The following is a 22,222-nucleotide window of genomic DNA, read 5'->3' as shown; positions in this document are numbered from 1 at the left end:
TATCAATCATTATAAACATTTCATGTTACTATAATTACCACTGCCACTTTCCATTATCAACCATCAACATCCTACAAACATAATACTATTGTTACTGTAATTCTCACCATAATCATTATCATTGCTATCATTTTTTTCATACATATTCACCACTTCCCACATTAGCGAGGTAGCGTCAAGAACAGATAACTGAGCCTTAGAGAGTAAAATCCTCACTTCACCACTTCTCTATTTCTTCTTTTGGAAAAGCAAGACAGGAGGAGGTGGGGAGGATTTCTAGCCCTCCACTCCCATCCATTTATCGCTTTCTATAACAAACAGGGAATACTTGGGAAGCATTTTTTTCTCCCCTAGCTCCATGGATAATTGATCTTATCATAATCATTATTATCATTATTATTATCATCACTTTTATTACACTATTATTATTACTATTGCCATTATCATCATTATTTTCATTGTTATTATTATCATACAGCCTTTGGATCCCTTTTTTTGAGCTACTGCAGCTTCAAAGCAACTACTGCAGGAGCAGGGAAATGATGGAATCCTTGCAATGAATATGTCCTTGGTGAGATCGTATTCCAATATGTTCACTGACAATGATACAGTCTCACCAAAGGTGACCTCTTACTTGTAGTGTGACTGTTTGCAAGTGAAATCCAACAATACTTTCCAATGTTAATCTTATTCCCATATAACACCCCGTGGTCGACAGTGATACATAGATTTACATCTCACACCTACACAACAATCTACATTTTAATCAAACAACATAGCCCATATCTCAACTCTATAAAAAGAAATCAAAGTTGTTCAATTTCTTTAAACAGCTGATGTTTCACATGATACATTAATCCATGCTTTCGATTGCAAAAGCAGTGCAAATGAAGCACTTTCTCTGCCATTAATCTGCGTTCTATTCCCATTTAAAACAGACAACATTTACCATCTTGTTACAATTCTCATACTTTGTGAAAATTGCGAACAATATACCACAATTTAGACAAGTTATAAATCAAAGTACACAATAAAAGATCATGCAACAGATAAGTATTTAAAAAGTGACTACTATAAAAAGTAGACTACTATAAACTGGCTAGAAACTACATTTACTAAAAAAGCAAACAAAACATCGGTTCTTCAGCAAAACAGTCCTTGTGTGTTGATGCTCGTGTTAAGTGCAAAATACGAGTGGTGAATCAATGGCAAAAATACCTTGAGAGGACTACTGGGAGAATCTGTTGAGGAGGTTGACGAAGATCGCTCTATTTTACGAGACTTCTGCCCATTGCAAGGTAGAAAGAAAGGTTGGTTTAACACCAGCCTATCTACTCAATTTACTCTTCAAAGTACATGTTTCATCACACTCACACAAAAAGCGAATACTTACAACATTACAGTTCATATTCTTCACATGACTAGTACTGAAAATTCTTCAAAAACCTGTAATGGCTGAAATGGTAAATTATGTAAAATGTTAAATATCCATATGCAGATGGTCTCAATGACACACACAAATATACATAATCAGGAAAGACATACATACATACATGTACACAAAATAAAGTAAAGGTTGAAGTGAAATGGAGAAAAATCTGTGTAATATTGCCTAGAGTCAGCAAATTCAGGAGGTTGGGACAAGAACATTAACAAGTATGGTAGTATCCAATAAGAATAAAATGCCCAGTGAGTGCATAACAGCAAAAGAGTCGATGTATGTAGATAAGGCTGTTTTTCATCTGTTCCTGATGCTACTTCATGAAGGCAAGAGAAGCATGATCATAAAAAAGGGAATATAGGTAAACAAATAATACAGTAAACACTAGCAAACAAATACTGCAAATGATGAAATATCAAATATAAAGATTAGAAAAACAGGTTAATTAAAATTTACCGCACATTTGTAAACATCAACTCACAAAGTGAGCCATAAACAGGAACCAAAGTGAACACACGAAATAGATGATAATGGGAGGGATTCAATGGTTAACAAAATGTAATTCCTTCTCCAATTATGTCCAAAAATAAACAAATTAAAACTCCAAGGAAAGACAATGGAAACTTTCAGTATAGATAATCCAACAGATATTGCATGAGGAGAGGTGCACGAAATCTCAAAGTTAAATTTTCATGAACAAAAACAAAAATGAAAAAAGCCAGAAAATCAAGGAAAAGCAAATCTAAACACATGAAAGGAGGTTGGATTATCAGGCCAGTAATGTAAAGAAATATAAGTTCTAAACTGGATAAGTTAGAGGAGAATGTTCTATCAAGACTGACTTCCACATCACATATAATGGGAAGGTTGAACTCTATCTATCTATCTATATCTCTGACACATGTTTTCAGCTAGAACTACCTCAAGGAACTGAAAATCATAAGACAGAGCCTATAATTTGAGCTAAATGTACAAAAGTGAAGGAGGCACTTTGGAAAACATGAGTAAAATCTTTTGCACAAATGATGGTAGGCTTTAAAAATGGGTCAGAAATTACATTCCATCAAATACCACTACATTTGCATTGCTAAGAAATTAGATGAAGCAGAACTTTAACAAGAAAACAAGATACAGCAAATTAAAGAGGCAATATGTAAAATAATATGGTTAGACCACTCCCGGCTTAGCAAATAAAATGAATCTAATGGTCCTTTTAACACATTTTTAGAATAATCTCAAGGAATTCAAGCACTTCCTAGGACTATGTTCCTATACACTTTACACTTTCAATCTATAACTCCATCACCCCCGTCATCACCACATTCACCTGTGCTGTCATGTCTGCTTCTTCCAGTATAGTCTCATCAGCTTTGGTATCAATTTCATACAGTAGTAAAACCACACATACATCTAACAGAGAGAGGCATTTGGACGATTTTTGCAGGGAAAAAATGCAATTGAGAGGGAGATGTATAAAAGAAAGAGACAGGAGGTCAAGAGAAAGGTGCAAGAGGTGAAAAAAAGGGGCAAATGAGAGTTGGGGTGAGAGAGTATCATTAAATTTTAGGGAGAATAAAAAGATGTTTCATGTGTACGTGTAGGAAGAGAGGAAAGTGATTGGTTCTCAGTGAATGTAGGTTTGCGGCAGGGGTGTGTGATGTCTCCATGGTTGTTTAATTTGTTTATGGATGGGGTTGTTAGGGAGGTAAATGCAAGAGTTTTGGAAAGAGGGGCAAGTATGAAGTCTGTTGGGGATGAGAGAGCTTGGGAAGTGAGTCAGTTGTTGTTCGCTGATGATACAGCGCTGGTGGCGGATTCATGTGAGAAACTGCAGAAGCTGGTGACGGAGTTTGGTAAAGTGTGTGGAAGAAGAAAGTTAAGAGTGAATGTCAATAAGAGCAAGGTTATTAGGTACAGTAGGGTTGAGGGTCAAGTCAATTGGGAGGTGAGTTTGAATGGTGAGAGGCTGGAGGAAGTGAAGTGTTTTAGATATCTGGGAGTGGATCTGTCAGCGGATGGAACCATGGAAGCGGAAGTGGATCATAGGGTGGGGGAGGGGGCGAAAATTTTGGGAGCCTTGAAAAATGTGTGGAAGTCGAGAACATTATCCCGGAAAGCAAAAATGGGTATGTTTGAAGGAATAGTGGTTCCAACAATGTTGTATGGTTGCGAGGCGTGGGCTATGGATAGAGTTGTGCGCAGGAGGATGGATGTGCTGGAAATGAGATGTTTGAGGACAATGTGTGGTGTGAGGTGGTTTGATCGAGTAAGTAACGTAAGGGTAAGAGGGATGTGTGGAAATAAAAAGAGCGTGGTTGAGAGAGCAGAAGAGGGTGTTTTGAAGTGGTTTGGGCACATGGAGAGAATGAGTGAGGAAAGATTGACCAAGAGGATATATGTGTCGGAGGTGGAGGGAACGAGGAGAAGAGGGAGACCAAATTGGAGGTGGAAAGATGGAGTGAAAAGGATTTTGTGTGATCGGGGCCTGAACATGCAGGAGGGTGAAAGGAGGGCAAGGAATAGAGTGAATTGGAGCGATGTGGTATACAGGGGTTGACGTGCTGTCAGTGGATTGAATCAAGGCATGTGAAGCGTCTGGGGTAAACCATGGAAAGCTGTGTAGGTATGTATATTGCGTGTGTGGACGTGTGTATGTACATGTGTATGGGGGGGGTTGGGCCATTTCTTTCGTCTGTTTCCTTGCGCTACCTCGCAAACGCGGGAGACAGCGACAAAGTATAAAAAAAAAAAAAAAAAAAAAAAAAAGATGTTCTGGAAGGAGGTAAATAAAGTGCGTAAGACAAGGGAGCAAATGGGAACTTCAGTGAAGGGCGCTAATGGGGAGGTGATAACAAGTAGTGGTGACGTGAGAAGGAGATGGAGTGAGTATTTTGAAGGTTTGTTGAATGTGTTTGATGATAGAGTGGCAGATATAGGGTGTTTTGGTCGAGGTGGTGTGCAAAGTGAGAGGGTTAGGGAAAATGATTTAGTAAACAGAGAAGAGGTAGTGAAAGCTTTGCGGAAGATGAAAGCCGGCAAGGCAGCAGGTTTGGATGGTATTGCAGTGGAATTTATTAAAAAAGGGGGTGACTGTATTGTTGACTGGTTGGTAAGGTTATTTAATGTATGTATGACTCATGGTGAGGTGCCTGAGGATTGGCGGAATGCGTGCATAGTGCCATTGTACAAAGGCAAAGGGGATAAGAGTGAGTGCTCAAATTACAGAGGTATAAGTTTGTTGAGTATTCCTGGTAAATCATATGGGAGGGTATTGATTGAGAGGGTGAAGGCATGTACAGAGCATCAGATTGGGGAAGAGCAGTGTGGTTTCAGAAGTGGTAGAGGATGTGTGGATCAGGTGTTTGCTTTGAAGAATGTATGTGAGAAATACTTAGAAAAGCAAATGGATTTGTATGTAGCATTTATGGATCTGGAGAAGGCATATGATAGAGTTGATAGAGATGCTCTGTGGAAGGTATTAAGAATATATGGTGTGGGAGGAAAGTTGTTAGAAGCAGTGAAAAGTTTTTATCGAGGATGTAAGGCATGTGTACGTGCAGGAAGAGAGGAAAGTGATTGGTTCTCAGTGAATGTAGGTTTGTGGCAGGGGTGTGTGATGTCTCCATGGTTGTTTAATTTGTTTATGGATGGGGTTGTTAGGGAGGTAAATGCAAGAGTTTTGGAGAGAGGGGCAAGTATGAAGTCTGTTGGGGATGAGAGAGCTTGGGAAGTGAGTCAGTTGTTGTTCGCTGATGATACAGCGCTGGTGGCTGATTCATGTGAGAAACTGCAGAAGCTGGTGACTGAGTTTGGTAAAGTGTGTGGAAGAAGAAAGTTAAGAGTAAATGTGAATAAGAGCAAGGTTATTAGGTACAGTAGGGTTGAGGGTCAAGTCAATTGGGAGGTGAGTTTGAATGGAGAAAAACTGGAGGAAGTGAAGTGTTTTAGATATCTGGGAGTGGATCTGGCAGCGGATGGAACCATGCAAGCGGAAGTGGATCATAGGGTGGGGGAGGGGGCGAAAATTCTGGGGGCCTTGAAGAATGTGTGGAAGTCGAGAACATTATCTCGGAAAGCAAAAATGGGTATGTTTGAAGGAATAGTGGTTCCAACAATGTTGTATGGTTGCGAGGTGTGGGCTATGGATAGAGTTGTGTGCAGGAGGATGGATGTGCTGGAAATGAGATGTTTGAGGACAATGTGTGGTGTGAGGTGGTTTGATCGAGTGAGTAACGTAAGGGTAAGAGAGATGTGTGGAAATAAAAAGAGCGTGGTTGAGAGAGCAGAAGAGGGTGTTTTGAAGTGGTTTGGGCACATGGAGAGAATGAGTGAGGAAAGATTGACCAAGAGGATATATGTGTCGGAGGTGGAGGGAACGAGGAGAAGAGGGAGACCAAATTGGAGGTGGAAAGATGGAGTGAAAAAGATTTTGTGTGATCGGGGCCTGAACATGCAGGAGGGTGAAAGGGGGGCAAGGAATAGAGTGAATTGGAGCGATGTGGTATACCGGGGTTGACATGCTGTCAGTGGATTGAATCAAGGCGTGTGAAGCGTCTGGGGTAAACCATGGAAAGCTGTATAGGTATGTATATTTGCGTGTGTGGACGTATGTATATACATGTGTATGGGGGGGGGGTTGGGCCATTTCTTTCGTCTGTTTCCTTGCGCTACCTCGCAAACGCGGGAGACAGCGACAAAGTATAAAAAAAAAAAAAAAAAACATCTAACAGCATCAATTATGTGCACTGTTTATGAATTCACCTCTTATAAGTGTTGTGAACAAGTGATAAAAATGGTTATGGTTATCTCTTACATGTTACAGTTGAGAATAACAATTACTTAAATGTAATTTTGTGTAATATATATTTTGTTTCGTAACTTACATTAATAACTTACCTGTGCAGTATGGTACATTTCTTGACATACGATTCACATTTTGGTGTGCAAACTGTGATGGGAAATTTACCTCAAGAACAAACACCCTTTATCCCAATGAATCCTATGGCATATGGGTTTCCATTATATTTACAGTGTTAGTACTATGGCATAATGCTATCTCTGATGTGTGTGCCTTTTGTTTAAACATTATATCACCATCAAATTTTATGTTCTATAATCATTTGTCTAAAATAGATGGACGCAAACAATTCAGAACCTTGATATTTACCTGTTAAACACATACCAGAAGAAGGCAACATTTAAGAGTTCATTTTCAGTTGAATACCGATACTACATAAAATACTGTACAACACAGATGCAGTCATATAAATATTGCAGTAAAATACACCCATTTACTGCTTCACAATGAAGATGCATTCCTAGAAAATGCAAAAGAAAAATAACAAATAGTGAAACCTTTCAAACCTTAGGATTCAATGGGATAAAGAGGATTTACTTTCTTGGATGAGATTTCTCAGTCCAATATTCACATCAACATATGCATAAAACATCAAAAAACATACTAGGCACTGTAGGTATGATATTTAAGTAGCTAAACAAAAAACACTACACAGAATGCAGCAATCAAGTACGATGTGTATGTTATCCCAGACTGTAACATGCAAGAGATTAGGATATGTTCCTGAAGCACTACCACTAACACCCCAAACACATTTTTCATCACTTACACATGACATTTAAAAGAGACAGATTCATATAAAATGCACTTAATCACAGTGTTAAATGAAAATCCAAGTGTACTGTTACTACTGTGCAGAAGCCACAAAAGATAGAAGCAGACACTAGTGGCAAGATATATATACTGGACTGAACCAGAGTATGTGAAACATCTGGGGTAAACCATGGAAGGGTCTGTGGGGCCTGGATGTGTATAGGGAGCTGCGGTTTCGGTGCATTATACATGACACCCTAACTATGTCCCATCTGCCTAAACCAGCCTAAACTAGGTACAGTATCTAACTCATCAACTAGCTTTATGAGTAACATGAAAAGCTAGCTAAACTGTGCTGGATGCTACACCCAGAATATGAAACGAGGCAGGCTTGTGTGTGAAATCACAATCAGTCACGCCAACCACTCTGCTACAGAAGCCTATAGTATCACTGTAATTATTTAATCCATTCATGGAATAGGTAGTAAGGAATAAATATGCATGGGTCTACTTTTTGAAGATGACTTGGCTCTGGTGTTAGATGCCGGGGACAAACTCCATAAGCTGGTGACAAAGTTTGGGATAGTATGTGAAGGAAGAGAGTTCTAAGTAAATGTGACCAAAAGTAAGATAATCGGGCACAGCAGGGAAATGAGAAAGTATGATCCAAGTATAAGAAACATATGTAAGATGGGATCAGTGTCTGGGTGAGGCTGAATATGTCCTGGAAGTATTATATGGATAAAAACCTTGGGTCTTGATTATCTTCTGAAAATGTACTTCGAGCACAACAATAGCACAATAGATACTAATATTTAATAGTAATGCTTACATAGGAGAAAATAAAAGCTAACTACAAAATTGGTGGATAAGTTTACTGCACAGATTGACCTACCCTGTAAGTCAACATCAGTCCAGTTTTATTGACCATCCAGAAGGGGCAGTAAAGGCTTAGTGAGAGGCTTGCACCAGACTGAGCAACACGCATGCCAAGGTCAAGATATATAGGTCCACCAACGATATCTCCCCGTGATTCAAATGTCCAGACACTCAATTCTGGAGGATTTGACTCAAGTGCCTTGCCACACACCCAGTCACGAGACTGATAATCCAGCAGCTGGAAGAAACAAAAATTTGGTGCTGAAACAGATAGAGCAACATGCACAAGAGACAATATTGAACAAAATAGCCACATGAGTATTCTTGTAAAACTTAACACTCGATTAATCCCAAAATGTGTGGCATAATTACCCTCCAAAGAACAATGGTTAACTTTGTATCAAACACTCTTTCACATGCCAGAAACTTTATATCTGCACAGTGTTTCACCTGTAGCTCTAGATACATGGAGCCTAGCCGAGCTTTTGTCAATTGTAGGGATGAGCCAGGCATGATGACTCGAGAGGTGACTGTGCCTGGAGGTTCTAGTGAGATTGGTACCGGGAGGAGGTTGTGCAGCACCAAGCATGGCCGTAACTGAACCTTGTAGAGAGCACTCTTCATGGTTCGGCGGCTTGTGTTTTCCCAGAGAATCTGTTCTACATCTCCTGTTGCCTGCCAAGGAAACAAAACAAATGTAGATCATTCTAATAAACTTGTTTTAAATTAAGACATAAAGCCTTTCTACTCTAGAAAGGAGAGCATCATTAAAAATTTGGATTGGAAGTCAGCTAATAACTACATATAATAACTTTTTTCAATATCACTTCATATTCCCTTACAAAATCTTGCAAAGTCTGTAACTCCTCTAAAACTATATCACTTGCACATTATCCTCTGGTTCTATTCTCAACATCAGACCTAAAATTAACTCCCACTTGAAAATCTTGGTAAAATATTTTTATCATACAGGTATTATCACAAAGTGTATTAACAACAATAAAGTACTATTACAAAATTAATGTTAAGCCTTAGGTCTAGGGCTATTGAAAATCCTGTGTATAGTAAATAAGGGAGAAATGAGTAAGAAAACAATAAGTAGCATCTCAAACAATGCTTTTATATCCTTGCTCATATTTTCTCCACTCAGCTGGTCAGTATCCATCAAACTATCAAGGAGGGGAGTAAATCACAATGTGCTGCCAAGGCAGAAGAATATCCAGTTACTGTAGAGATCTATTACATGACATAAATTCTGATAGCTTAGATTACAACAGTGACTAGTTTTCCTGAACACTCTTCTGGGAAAAAAAATTTTGATGACTATGATTTTGATGTTCCTCCTTACGTTATCCCGTATTCCAGGATGTAACATACCCAGGGACCAATGAAAATTTTCACTAAATACAGTGAATACATGTACAAGTATATAAAAAGTGGAACAAGAATCACTAGAAAGTCACGGCCCCAAACATTTTTAGTCAGCTGGGAAAAATCACCACACATGTAAGTAAAGGTTTACTATACTGTTATGTATATATTACTTGTTTTAGAAAAGAACAACTTTTCAACTGGTATGATCAAAATTAATAGCTTTTTACTGAAAAGTACTACACATACTGCATGAGAATCAACTTGTGCATACACCATGTTCATGGATTTTTTTTTTCATACTATTCACCATTTTCCGCGTTAGCGAGGAAGCGTTAAGAACAGAGGACTGAGCCTTTGAGGGGAAATCCTCACTTGGCCCCCTTCTCTGCACCTTCTTTTGGAAAATTAAAATTGAGAGGGGAGGATTTCCAGCCCCTCGCTCCCTCCCCTTTTAGTCGCCTTCTACGACACAGGGAATAGGTGGGAAGTATTCTTTCTCCCCTATCCCCTGGGATAATGTTCATGGATGTAATATATATAAAAGACTACTGCAGAAAAGAATGCTTATTGCTCACACAATCAATAAGTGAAAATTCAATCACTCATGAAAGATTTCTGCACTTCCAGCCTGTGAAAAGCGGACTTATTACTTGGCTGTGTAAGGTTGTCAGGTGTTTCCTTCTAATAAGTGCCAAGTACCTGACAATCTCTCATGCTAGACTCAAAACTAAGCTAACCCTCTGCCCTATGGGAAAAAAAGGCAAAAGAAGTTAGCTACTTAGACTTTAGCTTTAAGAGTATTGATATTCAAATGGTATCAAGTCATGGATAATCTTCAGATGGAAGATGCTACAAAAAGAAAGAGGATTGTAATATTCTATTTAATGGTCAGGAAAGATATAGGTTCACTACTACTTACAGCGATGAGAAAGGGAGTGGCATGAACATCATGATCATCTCTAGGTTGACACTGAAGTTCTTGCACCTGACCAGGATTGTTCTGGAGACCTCGCCACACAAATGGTACAATGCACACAGAATGTCTGTAACAAAATATAAAGTACTTCCAAAAATGCTATCAGAAATGCATTTCCATTATTCACACCTACAAAAAAAAATCTATGTACAAATCATAAGTAATGATGTGGTTCTGACAATGCAGCAATCTATTTCTGATAACTGCAAAATGAAAATAATCAAGTCAGACTCTTCACCTGTCCTCAGCTTTAATTAGTTCTCTCAAGAATCTTAGGGTAACCCCAAACATGGAAGACATGGATTATGCATCAGTTACACTAAATGCACACAAAATACATAAGCATAGTGTATCCTGAAGGCATTCTGAAAAATATACTTAAAACATCGCTGTAATCAATACTGTTATAACTAGCATGCTAAACTAGCACATCAAGCCACTAAACCTCAGTCACAGACCTCAAAAATTGTCTGAAAGTGAGAGCAAATGAAGAGAGTATCTAAAAAGGATCTTTTTCACAGGCTCTAATCTGACCTCTTCATCAGACTCACACTCATCTTCATGTAGTTTTACCTAAATAGCCTACAAGGGAAAACCAAAAGTTCCCAATGATGGAAACATTAGTATGGTAAATTAGCTTGACAATGTCTATTTGTCTTGTTGACAATCACATCCATGACTGAGCTATTGAAAGAAAAAAATTTATATAGTCTAAAAAAGAGCTGTCATGAAACAAACCACTATCATCACTGATCCTACAATCATAGCTTTCACACAGACACATACATGGGTTAAATTCACTGCATACTTACCACAAAAACACATGCTATGATGTTTTAGAATGAAAAAGTGGTGAAGATGACTTTTAACAGCATATGTACAAGTGAGAAACACACAGAAGAATGATGCATGGATAAGGAAAGATTCTGTAATATACTGCTAAAGGTCTAAATGCAAATTAACAAATGCTGCCAAAGGACAGACAACTGACAAACATGATGAAAAAACAGTTCAACTGTGAAAATTGAATGCACACACTAATAAAATCTGCTCTTTCATCATTTTCATCAAGATCTAAGTTTACATAGGACTTTAGCTTTAAACAAAACTCTACCTAAGTCTGACAAGCTAGTCTGATATTCAGTCAATTTTCATATTTTTTAATGTTCATTTTTTTCTATCTTGTATAAAAATTTGCTTATCTTTTCCACTCCACATTTCCTGAGAATGGAGTTTAAGCAATAAACTAACCCCTTTACAGAAAAGAAGAGTTCAGCAGTAGGTGTGTATACAGCATGAAGTGGCAACACAGCACACTCATCCTCTGCAAGTGATAAGACAAACTCCACTTCATTTCCCCGTTCAGTCATGTAGTAGACATCCACCGTCACATCCAGAAGGTTAGTTACCTGTTAAGGGAACAACAGAAAAACAGTCTGTCATACATATCACCATTTTTTTTTTTTTTTTTTTTTTTTGTCGCTGTCTCCCGCGTTTGCGAGGTAGCGCAAGGAAACAGACGATAGAAATGGCCCAACCCACCCCCACACACATGCATATACATACGTCCACACACGCAAATATACATACCTACACAGCTTTCCATGGTTTACCCCAGACGCTTCACATGCCCTGATTCAATCCACTGACAGCATGTCAACCCCGGTATACCACATCGATCCAATTCACTCTATTCCTTGCCCTCCTTTCACCCTCCTGCATGTTCAGGCCCCGATCACACAAAATCTTTTTCACTCCATCTTTCCACCTCCAATTTGGTCTCCCTCTTCTCCTCGTTCCCTCCACCTCCAACACATATATCCTCTTGGTCAATCTTTCCTCACTCATTCTCTCATGTGACCAAACCACTTCAAAACACCCTCTTCTGCTCTCTCAACCACACTCTTTTTATTTCCATACATCTCTCTTACCCTTACGTTACTTACTCGATCAAACCACCTCACACCACACATTGTCCTCAAACATCTCATTTCCAGCACATCCATCCTCCTGCGCACAACTCTATCCATAGCCCACGCCTCGCAACCATACAACATTGTTGGAACCACTATTCCTTCAAATATACCCATTTTTGCTTTCCGAGATAATGTTCTCGACTTCCACACATTCTTCAAGGCTCCCAGGATTTTCGCCCCCTCCCCCACCCTATGATCCACTTCCGCTTCCATGGTTCCATCCGCTGCCAGATCCACTCCCAGATATCTAAAACACTTTACTTCCTCCAGTTTTGCTCCATTCAAACTTACCTCCCAATTGACTTGACCCTCAACCCTACTGTACCTAATAACCTTGCTCTTATTCACATTTACTCTTAACTTTCTTCTTTCACACACTTTACCAAACTCAGTCACCAGCTTCTGCAGTTTCTCACATGAATCAGCCACCAGCGCTGCATCATCAGCGAACAACAACTGACTCACTTCCTAAGCTCTCTCATCCCAACAGACTTCATACTTGCTCCTCTTTCCAAAACTCTTGCATTTACCTCCCTAACAACCCCATCCATAAACAAATTAAACAACCATGGAGACATCACACACCCCTGCCGCAAACCTACATTCACTGAAAACCAATCACTTTCCTCTCTTCCTACACGTACACATGCCATACATCCTCGATAAAAACTTTTCACTGCTTCTAACAACTTGCCTCCCACACCATATATTCTTAATACCTTCCACAGAGCATCTCTATCAACTCTATCATATGCCTTCTCCAGATCCATAAATGCTACATACAAATCCATTTGCTTTTCTAAGTATTTCTCACATACATTCTTCAAAGCAAACACCTGATCCACACATCCTCTACCACTTCTGAAACCACACTGCTCTTCCCCAATCTAATGCTCTGTACATGCCTTCACCCTCTCAATCAATACCCTCCCATATAATTTACCAGGAATACTCAACAAACATATCAACATATACATATATAAAAGATGCAGATACTTTATGTCCAGACACATCTTCATGGGACCATATGCATTCAATGAATGTCAACAGCTTAAAAAAATTACCTACAAATGCATAAGACCATATGCATGATCCTTAATCTTACAGCTACAACTCCTTAGGTGTGTACAATCATCACATTATCTCCCATACCACACCATCCATAAACATATTAAACAGTCATAGTGAAGTCATATACCAAAGACCCATATTTACCTGGAACTTTTATTTTTACCAAACTTTAAATTCTTTAAGATACACTATCAGCAATAAAGGATAATATAGGTATGGCATGTGCACCTCCATTCTGTTTTAAACTGTACAGGTCATTCTATATTTGTTTCAATCATACATGAAGAAGAGGAAGCTTAACATTTAATATTACCTGTTACAGCAGAATAAAATAAAGTAAGAGTTTATTTTCTGGTAAGAACAGAGTTTAAAGTATGATACAACTTATAGGCCAACTTACTCATCACTGTCTTACATTAGTACAGTATTACAACAATATCATATGTATATTTAAGATAATCTAACAGGCACAGTCATGTGAATGTTGCAATGATATAATTCTATTGCTCTGTAAACTGCTATCTAACTATCTATCTACAGACAGATAGCAGTTCACAGAAAAGCAAATTGTACTGAGGTGAAAGGAGGAGAGGCTGGCTGCCAGGCGGTGTTAGTAACCCATTAACCTACCAAAAAATATATCCCCTCTCACATTTAATCACTGCTGCAGTTCTATCATGCTTATGAACCACCCCATAAGAATGCTTAAGTAAACATCCACTGTATACTATACAAAAATATCTAATAAACATTCAATAGAATTATTTACTGAACTCGAAACACATACTCCAATTTGGCAGTAGTCTTGATTGCAATGGACCATGAACTATGGGAATTTACTGAGTTGCAGAAACAGTTTCTGATATTCAACCTCAACTAACAGTCTGAGCTTGAAAATATCTTAAAAGAATGGCAGACAGGATGATATATGGACATAATACTTGGCCACGTTTTCACTATGTCCACTGCCAAGACTGATGGGTAATAGATAAAATGCAATATATGAAAAGTAATACATGACAGAGTATGGCAAGAGTATGGTAGAAGCAATAACAAACAGAAAGTGGAAGGTTATAAACTCTGAAAGAGTGTCAAATGTGTGTGTACCAGAACATCAAACAGATTTAAGTATGAGAGTGAGAAAAAATCTAATAGTCCCCTTATCACACAGCATAAATTGCACAAGAGGTTTAATCTTCCTAATCTACTAATATGCATTCTACTACATACCATAGGGATATAAAATATTTACAATATCAGTCAAATAAATATATCTCCAAAAACTCCTGAACATAGCTTCATGTTTGGTTCACAAGAGAATGATACAGAAATATAGATACAATAACTGAACATAGCATATCAAGTGCAGATAAATGCAGTACCTGCACACAAGAGCTCAGAGTGATGATCTTACAGCCACTCTCAACAGATATGCTTGCAACCAAGCCCCACTTCTCCCCACCCTTTTTGTGATTCACTTCAAAATAGCGCTTGTCTGCTCGAGCAACTGGGATGGAACATGAGCAGTCTAGATTAGGAATCTGAAAAGAAACACTAACATTACATTCTACAAAAAATATCAGCAAATACACATGTTTACTATGTCTTTTCAAAGAATGTAACAGTATAATAATTACTGCTCATACTAGACTTTACAAACAGCATCAGTCTGTTTTTGTTAGTCCCCTAAGCTTTAAAGAATAGCATTTCACAATGAACCTAACTGATCTTGTGCCATCACAGATTTAGCATTTCAACAAATTCTCTTCCCCCTACACTAATGTTTCAGTACTTTTCAATACAAAATCTTCATGGCAATCCTCCACACATCTCATTCGCAAAATAATCTTTACTTTCACTAGTCATCACAATATGTATGGCCTGCTACAAGCGTAAGACTCTACAGGTTTGTATCTGAAGTGCAAGATAACAAAAGGCAATACAATAACTTAATATCTTAGGATCATCAAAAAGTTTATCAATCATGACACAAACATCATACAATTTTACACAAAATTAAATTCCCTGTATTCATGCAGATAACAAATGATGCATCTATGCCTGCTTTGCTAATGCATCCTTGAACTCAAGATCATGGAAAATATTGCACTGTATAGTTTTCAAAATTTTATCTTCAATGCAAGGCACAATCAAATATTCCTCCAATGTAGATAAGCTCTATTCTATCATACCTTGACAAGGATGTTGCGGTCCTGGATAGTCTGGCATTCAGCCACCAAAGATGCTACTCTTTTGTGTTTTGGTGTCAAAGGCTTAATTTCAAAGAGGTCAACTTCTGCTCCTGACTCTACTGTCACTTGCTGCACATTCTCCCCACCTTCTGCTGCAACCTAATGAGAGGAAAGTCGTTCACATGTAAATATATCACTAGTCAAAAAAACATACGTTGAAAAAACATATCTCAGATATCAACTTACCATATACTAAACTGGATCATTCAGTCTTTTTGTGTGCACTCTACCTCAAAAGCATTGATCTCTGTACACTTCCCTAAAGTTAGTTGGGGACATAGCTACATTTAGTAACAATGCTCATCATACAGACATAGAATTCTGCAGGTCAGCTTCAGTAATAAAAAATTGAATGAGTGGCTGTTTTCAATTTATCTGTCAGTCTGTATTGCATACTATTTCTGAAGCTATTCAATGTCCAAATCCATGCCAATTCTTTTTTAGTCTTTACTAAGAAACCTCTATCACAAGGGTACTCCTCTGTTATTTTCCTCTAAGAGATATTTTCAACTGTCCTCTACATTGTACCTCATGACTCACTTAATTCCACATCATCTTTGCAACATGCAGTAAACTCATCTCTGTATATGAATGCTGCTAAACCACATGAATGTAGTTATAGCCAGTTGTCATCTTGAGCCAGATGATCCTATGCCTCACCAAATTCATTCAACCTATTGTTAATCTTACTTTAGGCTACCCACCCTTGCATACATATCACAAAATTTCATTTATCAAATCATTCACAATTGCCCCTAGAACTCTTTCTGAAAGGGTCCTGATGTTATCCTATATCCTTTTTTCCATGGCTGTGCTTTACTTAGCAGCAGGTACTAAATGGAATCCTCTGAAGTAAGAAGTTTTTTGATGAGACTGTACTGTTTTGTTGAATGAAGATGATACAGCTTCATGGTGAAATGACACACAGGTGAAGTCTAGTAACATCTATCACAGATATCGCATAAATATTCAAACTGCTTAGGCAATGATCTAAGTAGATAAAACTTTAAAAAAGTGTGTACTAATCTAAAAATGTGACTCATTTCCCCTGAAAGGTCTCCCATAACAAAGATATTCATAAAATACTCACAGAGAAAATCTTATTTCTGTTATCAATCTACAACACGTGTAACAATCCAGTATCAGCCAGTACTTTAAGAAACTAAAAGAAATAAGTGGTTACAACGAAAAGGCTCCCTCCCTTCCCTGTATCATTTACTATTCCACTGAAAAAACAACATATATCATTAACAGTTACTTCACCACCATCTGCTAAAGACTTGTTCAATGTGACTCCACATATCTTCCAGTCTACCTTCCATACCTTAATTCACCATCATCTGCTAAAGACCTATTCATAATGCCCTGCAAACTTTAACTAAACAAGCTCACAATCTTTCCACAAGTTGAGGCTATATGCAATCACCTTCATCCCCAGTTTATCATCCAAAAGTTTCATATCTAACTGGGTACAGTAAACTAGGAGCATTACTAAAACAAAATGACACAAAAATTTCCTAACTGTTGGTATGGAGAACATAATGCTCCACTACAAATAACATCATGTTGATAAAAGTTATGCAAGGTGAACAGAATCGAACCAGATGCACACCAATGAATATGTAAACTTTATGAGGTATTAATACTCTCCATGCAGGAACCAACATTTCATCACAGTGCATTTCTGAGTGGACCTAACTCACAATATTTCAAAACTCACACCTTTTAAAAGAGTGCCAGTGGGGTTGCTATGCTAACAGAGTCACCCACAAACAAGAAAATTATCTTAACCATACTTTGCAGTTATACCAACCAGATTTCATGCTCCATTACTCAAGTTTTACAATCTGTTTCGAGCTTCATGCCTTGTTTTAAAGTTGCTGTAGATCAATATATCATATATAATATGTTGAGAAGTGTAATGTACAGCATCAGTTAAGTTTTTGATGCTATGTCAATTTACATGTAACTGAATTTAAAGGAAAACTAAAGTTTTCAATTCCCAAACTGACCTGAAAACCTGAATGTGTGACAGCGACAGTAACATGCATTCCAGTGTGATTGATGATGCGATATGGTGCACGAGGAGTTTTTGTCGTAGTTATGTTTCCTTTGTAGGCATCAGAGAAAGCTTCAGAAAGAGCAGTTGAAACTTCCATGAAGGTCTTGGTTACTGTAAGTTCAAGTGCATCCTGCCAATTGGAAAACATATACAAACTTAGTAGTCAATAAAATACATACAACATTCTGACTATGGCAAAGTTTACTGAAATGCCTATCTTCAACTCACATAACTTCTCCCACAATATGACACAGTGGTTTACGTAGAAACTTCTCAACATGATACGGCAAATGGCAAAGATTATGTTTGCACTTACATAATAATGTATAATGAACCAAAGCCACAGTCTCCTTTCTACAGCCAAGCCTCAAAGACATGTATACACACTCTTAGTTAGCAGGTCTTCACTCATCCTCTCCATATATCCAGACCATTTCTGCAATTCTCTACGGCTATACCATATATACTAATACCACACCTCTCTCCTGTGCTATCATTTCTTTTTCGATCAATACTCCTCTTCTACCACATACTGTCCTCAAGCATCTCATTTCCAATATATTCACCCTCAACAGCACTTTTTTATTTTGGGCCTATGCCTCACATCCATGCACCACTTCAGGATCTCCTATAATCATCTTTAGTCTCTTCACAAATTCCTCTATGAGCCTATGACCTCTTTCCCTCATCCACTCTATGAATTACTTCAGTTTCCATGGTTCTATCTACTGCCATATACTCTCTAAGGTATCTAAAACATGCAACTTCTTCCAGGTTCTCTCCATTCAAATTCACACTTCATCCGAATTGTCTACCCACTGCTTACATTCATAATCTTATCTTTATTCACATTAACTCTGAACACTCTCCTTTCACAAACTGCTGCTCCTGGTTGCTGTTCTAATAACCTAGAGCAAGGATGTATTATCATCAATGAATGGAGAATCTTCTCACTCCAAAGGAGGCCATCATTTACTGCACCTACATTGAGTGCTATCTATCTATATATATCTCTGATGCCTGTTCCAACTGGAATTCCCTCAAATGGGTGGCCACAGCAACAGAGTCTCCATAACTGAAGAACTCCAGTGTTGCTTCTTAGCCTTTAGTGCTTAACACTTACAAGGCTGCTAGCAGAGAGGAAGTCTGGCACAGAGTTTGCAGAGGCTCCTACCTAACGTTCCTAATGACGACTTCTATCTAATACTCCTACCTGAATGTTCCTACCTACTATTTCTATCTACTACTCCTATCACTTTGCCAAAAGGCAGGGCTAGTGCATAGTACTCACCACATGAAAATCTAGAGTTATGAACACTGGCCTGCATGAGTTAAGCGTTGTCAAGTGTTACATATGATAAGGACAGACTGTATGTCTGTGGACAGAATGCCAGTAATCCACAAATTAGTTAGGTAGAAAGAAAAGGCAGCTACCTAGGTCAGAGTAGGGCAACTTGATAACCACTAAAGTGCTGGCTCACTAAGCAGATGTCACTAACCCTCCCAATAACCAGGCAGGTAGTACTGGTAATTTACCTCCTTGGTCATTGGCTGCCTACCAACTAGGAGTGCAGCTCTGAAAATGCAGGAACCCCATAAGAGGGGTACAAGAATTGCATTATAACATACAATATATTCATTCATTTATTATACATAATCACTGTTTCCCGCATCAGCGAGGTAGTGCCAGGAAACAGATAAAGAATGGCCCATCCACTCATATACACATATAAATACAAACTCCCACGTACATGTACATATCAAAATATACATACATATACTTAGATATATACATACATACACGTGTACATATTCATACTTGCTTGCCTTCATCCATTCCTGGTGCCATCCCGCCCCACAGGAAAACAGTATCGCTACCCCCCTGCTTCAGCGAGGTAGCACCAGGAAAACAAACAAAAAGGCCACATTCATTCACGCTAAGTCTCTAGCTGTCATGTGTAATGCACTGAAACCACAGCTCCCTATCTACATCCAGGCCCTACAGACCTTTCCATGGTTTACCCCAGACACTTCACATGCCCTAGTTCAGTCCACTGACAGCACATCGGCCCCATTATACAACATCATTCCAAGTCACTCTATTCCCTGTACGCCTCTCACCTTCCTATATGTTCAGTCCCTAATTGCTCAAAATCTTTTTCATTCCATAAGCATAAACATAATAGGAAGGAAGGTTCACAGTCAAATAATTTTAAGTATCTTTCCAAATGTACAATTACACCTCAAATCTAAGTATTGCTACCAAAAATCAATTCATACCTTTGTTGTTAGGGATATAGAAGAAACAGGTTCTCGAAATGGGAATTCTTCAAAGTCAACTTCATCATTATCTGGAGAGACAGCTGGAGAAGCCACAGGACTAACAACGGAGGATGTTTGTGACAGATCCTCAGACGACAAATCTTGTGTCATCTATCAAAAAAAAAGATGCATTTCACAACTGACATTCCTTTCAGTAAGATAAGGAATTTATAAAACCCTTACATAGAGACTTGCCACCATGCACCTGTACAATACTGCTATTACGTGCACTTTATCTACTGTGTATATAACTTGCAACAGAAACAAAGAGAAACTTCATATATTTCAATATATCTAGCATACCTGTTCACCTACCAGTTATATCAAGTTTTATTGCTATGGGCTACTTTCTGTATTGTAATATAACTGGTAGATATATGAACCTAGTCAAAAGTGGCAGATACATGGACCCAGTCAAAAGTGGCAGATAGAAGGACTGAGCTCACTCTGTAATATGTAATCTTGAGATCTATCCTATAAAAGATTATTCAGTCACCAAAATAAAACCATGATTTTTCGTGTAAGATCCTTTATACTGCTAACAATTTAATATTTCAAATTTCTAACACTTAAAACCTATCTAATCCAAAGCTGCATTTACTCAGCTCTACTTAAGAAATTGCTTTAACATACTCACAAGTTTTAAAAGCCATAGTATGAAAAGCCACTATCTAATGCATCCTGAGGATGAGTCATGACTATATTAAAACAAAAAATTGAGATGCCTCTTCTTTATACACAGGCAGGTCAAAACTAATTTTGTGCCACTTTTCTTTGTCAATAAACATTCCAACCCAAATTCTTTATGCCACTTTCCTTTATCTGTAATTAACACAAAATACTTCAGAAATCCATTTAGGCATCAATCATTTCTATATTAATAACCTTAACTGAGCAAGTTCTATGACATCTGTAGTTTCCAAAGTGCTATATGAAATCCCAGGAGAATTATGAACTAGAAAGAGGTAAAAATATTACAGTGTAGGTACCTGAATCCTAACCACTTGGCCATTCTTGGTCCTTGAACTACCACAGTGCAAGTTCCTGAACCCTTGTAAGTCAAGGGGCACTACAGATCCCTGAACTCTTTAAAAGTCAAAGAATACCGCAAGCCCTAGAACCCTTTTAAGTAAAGGAGCACTACATGTTCCGAAACTATTAGTGGTTCCTGAGCAGCTGTAAGTTAAAGGAGCACAAAAGATCCTTCAACTACTGCAAAGGAGCATAAAAGATCCCTCAACTACTGCAATGTTTCAAGATTAATATTGGTCACAAGAAGACTACACAACCTTACAATAATTTAGGTCATCTAAATAATGTCAGGCCCTTGTCCAATGCAGATCCCCAAAATTTAGGTACCATTGTTATTATCAAGTGTTCCACCTTTTTAAAATGCATATGAATATAAAGAAGACAAGTGCATCCATTACATGAAGGTAAATGATACAGTCAAAATAAACAACACAGGCTACTTCATTATTATACACTCTCACCTCAAAGTGCACTGTCCATGGTCTATGCTCTGGAAGACCCAAGTTGTTGGCTATTTCTACTGGTTCCAGCAGTGGCTCCCATACAGCCAAACGTGGATTGTAGTATGCTAACTCCATACTTAAATCTCCATTCAAGTTCAGCTACAAAGATATATACACAATGATGAAATAATAACAAAACTATTCAATTCATATATATTATCTATTATACTTTTGTCACTGTCTCCCACGTTAGCGCAAGGAAACAGATGAAAGAATGGCCAAACCTGCCTACATAAACACGTATATACATACACGCCCAAACATGCACATATACATACCAATACATTTCAATGTATACATACACATACATATACATATATACACGTGTGCATATTCAAAATTGCTGCCTTCATCCATCCCTGTCACCACCCCGCCACACATGAAATGGCAGCGTGCAAGGTAGTGCTAAGAAAAGACAACAAAGGCCACTTTTGTTCACACTCAGTCTCTAGCTGTCATGTGTAATGTACTGAAACCACAGCTCCCTTTCCACATCTAGGCCCCACAAAACTTTCCATGGTTTACCCCATTGACAGCACGTCGACCCCAGTATACCACATCGTTCCAATTCACGCTATTCCTTGCATCATCTGAACACCTGTGACTAATCAATTAAATTACACATAACTTATTTCACAGAAAGTGTTAGTGCATATGAATGATTGATAATTCTGCAGTGTACAAATACCATACACCAAAAAGGAACATAGGAGCACCAATGAA

At 38.2% G+C, this 22,222-nt stretch overlaps 1 protein-coding gene across 1 annotated transcript in view; it reads right to left on the bottom strand.

Annotated features, from left to right (window-relative positions):
• Nucleotides 1-22,222, bottom strand: part of Vps13 (vacuolar protein sorting 13C) — a 162,948-nt gene that overhangs the window by 52,413 nt on the left and 88,313 nt on the right. The window contains exons 38-47 of the mRNA XM_071660546.1: nucleotides 21,458-21,598; nucleotides 19,923-20,075; nucleotides 17,593-17,772; nucleotides 15,521-15,679; nucleotides 14,711-14,869; nucleotides 11,533-11,690; nucleotides 10,225-10,348; nucleotides 8,382-8,606; nucleotides 7,948-8,169; nucleotides 1,219-1,284 (exon numbers count right to left, since the gene is read on the bottom strand). Of these exons, the coding sequence (XP_071516647.1) occupies nucleotides 1,219-1,284; nucleotides 7,948-8,169; nucleotides 8,382-8,606; nucleotides 10,225-10,348; nucleotides 11,533-11,690; nucleotides 14,711-14,869; nucleotides 15,521-15,679; nucleotides 17,593-17,772; nucleotides 19,923-20,075; nucleotides 21,458-21,598 (1,587 nt within the window). The remainder of the gene's footprint in view (nucleotides 1-1,218; nucleotides 1,285-7,947; nucleotides 8,170-8,381; nucleotides 8,607-10,224; nucleotides 10,349-11,532; nucleotides 11,691-14,710; nucleotides 14,870-15,520; nucleotides 15,680-17,592; nucleotides 17,773-19,922; nucleotides 20,076-21,457; nucleotides 21,599-22,222) is intronic.

The sequence above is a fragment of the Panulirus ornatus genome, chromosome 5 (assembly GCF_036320965.1).
Source record: "Panulirus ornatus isolate Po-2019 chromosome 5, ASM3632096v1, whole genome shotgun sequence".
Classification (NCBI taxonomy): domain Eukaryota; kingdom Metazoa; phylum Arthropoda; class Malacostraca; order Decapoda; family Palinuridae; genus Panulirus; species Panulirus ornatus.
This window is presented reverse-complemented; position numbering and strand designations above follow the sequence as displayed.